This window comes from Empidonax traillii, unplaced genomic scaffold (genome assembly GCF_003031625.1).
Source record: "Empidonax traillii isolate 1590-97213 ecotype Southwest subspecies unplaced genomic scaffold, ASM303162v1 scaffold324:size701061, whole genome shotgun sequence".
Taxonomy (NCBI): Eukaryota; Metazoa; Chordata; class Aves; order Passeriformes; family Tyrannidae; genus Empidonax; species Empidonax traillii.
Genome location: NW_020955517.1, coordinates 594,774 through 600,115, shown reverse-complemented (window position 1 = coordinate 600,115; position 5,342 = coordinate 594,774). Strand labels below are relative to the sequence as shown.

At 56.5% G+C, this 5,342-nt stretch overlaps 1 protein-coding gene across 4 annotated transcripts in view; it reads left to right on the top strand.

Moving 5' to 3' along the window:
• Positions 1-34: 34 nt before the first annotated feature.
• HIVEP1 (human immunodeficiency virus type I enhancer binding protein 1) overlaps positions 35-5,342 on the top strand; it is a 127,186-nt gene continuing 121,878 nt past the window's right edge. Inside the window, exons 1-2 of one of the 4 annotated variants that reach the window (XM_027891650.1) lie at positions 35-131; positions 4,438-4,584. In XM_027891650.1, the coding sequence (XP_027747451.1) occupies positions 4,545-4,584 (40 nt within the window). In that variant the 5' untranslated portion in view covers positions 35-131; positions 4,438-4,544. Of the gene's footprint in view, positions 132-599; positions 711-1,365; positions 1,411-3,979; positions 4,585-5,342 lie in introns of those variants that run through there. The other 3 variants (XM_027891652.1, XM_027891649.1, XM_027891651.1) reach the window with 3 other exon arrangements.

The window sequence follows — 5,342 nt, the reverse complement described above, 5'->3', positions numbered from 1 at the left end:
CGGAGAGCACGACGCGCCTCCTCCTCGTATTTCCTCCCCCGCCCACTTCCAGCGGCTGAGGGGCTCGCTGCCGCCGCCGGCTGCCGGCCGGGATGGAAAGTTGTAGCCGCGACGGGATGCGGGGCGCGGCGGTGAGTGTGCCCGGCGGCGGCGGCGCTGGGGCGCGGCGGGCTGGGCGGGCGGGCGGGGGCGCGGGGAAGCCCGTCCGGGCGGGGAGCAACCTCCGGGATCTCCGCGTCAGCCGCGGCTCGCTGCGTGTCCGTCCGTGTGTGTGTGTGTGTGTGTGTGTGTGTGTATGCGCGCCCGGCCGTGCCGCTGCCCCGGGGGCCGGGCCGTGCCAGGGGGGAGCGCGACGCGCACCCGGCGCAGCGCCCCGAGCGGCGGCGGCCGCTGCCTCGTGCCGTGCCGGGGAGGGGACCCCCCCCCCCCCCCCTTGAGGGGACTCCCGGGGGCCGCGGCGGCGAGTGGGTCCCCCTCCCTCGGGACAGGAGCTGGGGCTTGGGGGGGGCGGCGGCGGGCCAGGGGTCCCGCCGGTGAGGGGGAGAAGAAGGCAGAGGAGGAGGAGGCGGCGCGCCGGCCGTGCCTCCCCCACCGGGCCGCGAGGAAACCCCCTCGGTGACCCCTCCCCCGACCCGGGGAGGGGGCGGGACCGGGAGACCCGGTGACGTCACTGCTCCGGCCCGGCTTCCTGCAATAGAAAGTGAGAGAAGGTAAAACACCCCCCGCCCCCCCCGCGCTCCCCCCCGGCGGTGACCGGGGCGCCGGGGGGAGGGGCGGGGCGGGCCCGGCGGGGAGCGCGGCTCTCCCCGAGGGGACCCCGGCGGATGCGCCGAGCCCGTCCTCCCTCCCTCCCTCCCTCCTCCCTCCCTCCCCCGCCGGGCCCGCCCCGCCTCTCCCGCCTGCCAGGGGAGGCTCCCACTTTCCTCCCCCCCCCGCATTCCCCCGCATTGTGTGTCCCCCCTTCCACCGCCCCACGGCCGAGGGGCAGGGCCGCGGTGGGGGCTCCCGGGTGGGACATGGGGGATGGGGCGCCCGGAGGAGGGGTCTGCTGCCGCGGGGGGCGGGCGCGGCCGGGGGCCCGGGGGCTGCGGAGGGGGGCCGTGCCGGGGGGCGGTGCCTTGGCCGGCCCGGGGGGACGGTGCATGGAGGAGGGGTGGGTGCCGGTGCCGGGCTCTGTGTGTGCGTGTGTGTGTGTGTGCGGGCGCGGCGGCGGCGGCGCTGGGTCATGTTTGTGTTTGAGGTTGTCAAGTGAAGGAGGCTCCCGGCCCCCCCCGCTCCCCCTCCCTCTCTCCTTTCCTCCTCCCTTCCTCCCTCCCGCCGCCGCCGCCGCCGCCGCGCAGGGGTCGCCGCGCTCCCCGCCGCTGCCGCCGCCGCCATCAGCCGCCGCCGCCGCGCCGGCCCCTCCGCCAGGTTTGCAGCGGGCCCCGCGGGGGGCGGGAGGGGGCTCGGGGGGCGCTGCGGGGACGGGGGCTCGGGGCGGGACGGCCGCCCCCCGCCGCCCCCCTCGGCGTGGAGCTGCGGCAGCCACAACACAATGTGTCCTCCGCCGGCAGCGCGGGGGGGGCCGGGGGGGGGGGAACGGGTGGGCAGGCGGGTACAGGGAGGACCGCAGGCCCTGATCCCCCCCCCTTTCCCCCCTCCCTCTCAAGCCCACCCCGCTCCGCCACGGCCCCTCCGGGACGCGCAGGGACTCCGCTCTCCGGCTGCGACCGCCCGCGCTGCCCCGGGGGTGCCCCGGGCGGGTTTGTCCGTGCGCTGCCCCCCCCCGGCTCTGCAGCCGGCGTTTCGGGGGCGCCGGGAGGTGCAAAGCCCCGGCCCGGCTCCTCCTGGCCCCTCCGCCGTCCCCGCCGGGTGCCGGGCCGTGGCCGTCCCCCCGTCCCTCTGCCCCCTCTTCCCACCCCCCCGCGGCATGTGTGCAGCGCTTTGTTCGGTGCGGCGTTGCAGAGGGGTTTTCCCAGGCTCCTCCCTCTTTATTCATTCATGGATTTTTTGCCTCCCTCTCTTCCCCTTCCCTTCGCAGTCCCGCTCGCACATACCGGCGGCTCCCCGGGCCCCGGGGCGCGCTGCCTCCCGCCCCGCTCGCCCATTTTGTGAGGGGGGATGGGATGGGATGTGACCGCTGCGATCGCAAAGGCCCATTTCTCCCTCTACCTTTTTTTTTTCTTTTTTTTTTTTTTTTTTTTTTTTTTTTTTTTTTTTTTTTTTTTTTTTTTTTTTTTTTTTTTTTTTTTTTTTTCTCAACTGAAAGAGGGAATGACTTTTGGCGTGGGTCCTGCCCGGTGTTTCCGCCGTGGCTCTCATACGGCTATCTCTTCTCCGAAGGAGAGGGTCCCGCTGGAGAGCGGGGACGGTGATGGCCTTAAAGCGTCAGGAAGATGTCATTTGTGCTGCAGGGAAGCGTCGGGAAGGGTTCCTGATTTACGGAGACCCCGGGGGATTTCAAAGTCTCGCTCCAAATAACTTGTGTAAAGAAGTGACTTTTTATTAGAATCTTTAAAAACCTCAGCCCAGTCCCTGGGACTTTCCCGGTTCACCTAGAGGAAAAAGTGACTGGGGTTCAAGGGGGTGCTGGTCTCTTCAAGCCATCCAGCCACTTATCTCCATTTCCATTGTGTCCGAGACCTGGAAAATGGACCTTTTAGCATAGGGTTTTATTTTATTTCTAAACATTTCTGTTATACCTGCAAATAAAGTGATATGCAGGAACAACTTGACAGGCAGTGGGGTCTGTTTCATATTTTTCCATGTTTATCCTTCAACGTGCAATAATACCCTAGTGAAGAACCATTTAGTTAGAATAACATTTTCCAGCTTTCCTTTGTGTCAGTTGCAGTAATTTTTTTTTCTTCTGTTTGGGTCTTTTTATGCAGAAACAGACAAAAGAAACATTAAAAATGAATTATTATATATCTCAATAGTATGTAGACTGAAGGGGTGGTTGCAAGTAGTGTATTTTAATTTGGTTTAAATTCAATTTTTACGAAAACGTGGTTGTCTTAAAAACAAACAACTAAAACAAAAGAAGCAGCCCTAGATACTTATAACAAATGCTAAGAATTCTACATACTTCCTCCTTTGAGTAGCTGTCCTTAATCAATTTACCCATATTAGGGGCCGTTCTGAAGTTCATTTAGTTTTTAAAAAATTTCTTCCTAGTGCTTGCTAAAAAACTAATCTCTTAACATGAAGTAGTATTACTATAAAAAGAAGTGGAAAGTGGTTAATTTTTTATTTTGTTTAGATAGAAGAGTATAATTACACCAGTCATATTTTAAGTTTTTATCTGTGGGAGATTTCACATCCTGTGTGATTTAAGAAACCGAACAAAATGCTCCTTAAACAGTAAGCAATTCATAAGAAAGTGCATGTGGGTTAAAAGCGACTGTGATTCTCTCCTGCACACTGATATTTCAGCAGAAATATCCCATGGGGAGTTGTTCCACACTTGCATGCTCCATGTAGGATTCTGTAGGTAGCTAATATTACAAATAGGGTGATGCTTTGTGTGCTTGCCCTCCACTCTGCACTCCCCCCACCCCAAGATGAAGATCTGTAGCTGAAAGCCTGATGTCAAATTTTGTTTCATTTTCTGGATTCATTTGCATGGGACAAGGGTTGTTGGAAGATATTTTCTGGCTAGAAAACAGCTGACAAATGTGGAAAAGTGTCTTAATTTTCTCATGCTTCCTGAGTAATTCTAAAAGCAGTTTCATCTTCATGTGGTTTTCTTAAGAGACTGGAACACTTCACTCCATGAAACCTGTTGAGGAATTCATTCATTGCAGGTAGCTGGGTGTGCAGCTGCAATGCAAGCTGCAGGTTGAACTCTGGGTGGCGGGAGCCCCAGGCAAGAGGCCGGGAACTAGTGCTAGCCCTTTGCACAACAAAGGGCACAGGGATCTGTGGCCTTGGCCAGGTGACCAGAAACACAGCAGGAGACAAGGGCTCAGCTGGAAGACCCCAGACTATGATGTTTGTAAGACTGTGAGGATATAAAGGCTCAGGGGGTCCTTTGGGATCCTTCCTCAGAGGCACCAGCTCAGGCTGTTACTCTGTTGTTGCACCGGGAAAAAAATAAAGGAACCAGAGGTCTGAAATTCTGCTATGGGAAACCTGGGGTTGAGCCTGTAAGGAAATCTTGTCTGACTGTGTGAGAGTGGGGTGTGTAGGGAGACAAGCGGGCTCACATCCTCACAGTGGAGTCGCCCACTGCGAAGGGACTTTGGTCCCAGCAGTGTAATTGTCTGGTGGTGGGAGTTTCACTGACAGGGTGGCTCCTGGATGTTCAGACAGGAAAGTTTCCTTAGCAAATGATAGGTACAGAAACACTTGTTGCTATTTTCCACAGCTGTTTTGAGGATGAAGAGGATCAGATAGGTATCTTTATTTTCCTTACTGATGCCTACATCTCATAACTTTCTTTCTCTGTTTTTTTAGCATACGGATTAACTGAGCCCTTTGGCAAGTTTATGGAGCTGCCATCTCTCTGCTTGCTGTACTTTTCGTTTCTGAGAGGAGAAAGTTGTGCATGAGATTAGAGGAAAATGCCTCGGACAAAGCAGATACATCCCAGAAATCTGAGAGGTATGTAGCTCTCAGTTGAGAAAGAAAAGCTTTTTGGGGAACTTGGTTGCGGTTTCAATTACAAGGTTAAAAGAATATGTATTTAAGAAGTTGGTTTTGATCCAAAAGTAGTTTGCAAGCAAGTCTATGAGACTGTTCTAATTTTGAGAGAAATAACTGGAATATATTCTTATTCCTGCAGTCCATGTGCTTGACAGCATTTTTGATATTCTCCAGCTTACAGCAATAACAAGCATGAACTTTGAAAATGCAAAGGAAGAAGCAGTTTCCTTATCAGAGAATTTACAGTTGAAATAGAGGGGAGGTGGGAAATGGGTGTAACGTAGAAGCAACATGACATCTGACAGCTGGTAGTTGTTTTTCTTAGTGGTAGTCAGTTTCACTTGTTTTTGAGGGGATCAAAATCTCCTCCCATGCATGGCTCTTTGCTGTTTATATATTTATTACCTGTCACCCTGCACTACCTGGGGCATTGCTAGATTTGAGCTTGGTGTCCTTCCTCTACTGCTTTCGCACAGCTAAATGGTACCTTGTTGGTTGAGTGTCCCTGGTGGTGCAGTGGCTAAACCACAGCGTTGTCAACGCTGAGATCTGGGTTCGATTCCCAGTTAGGACACTCCCCGGGCAGATGGAGCTCGCTAGCCCTGTAAGGCAATCCATCTACGTCCTGAGGACCTCGCTGCCACCGTCCAAGCGTGCTTGGCCCCGGCAGATGAACCTCAGGATTAAAGGGTGGGCTCAGTTCCGCGCACACTGTG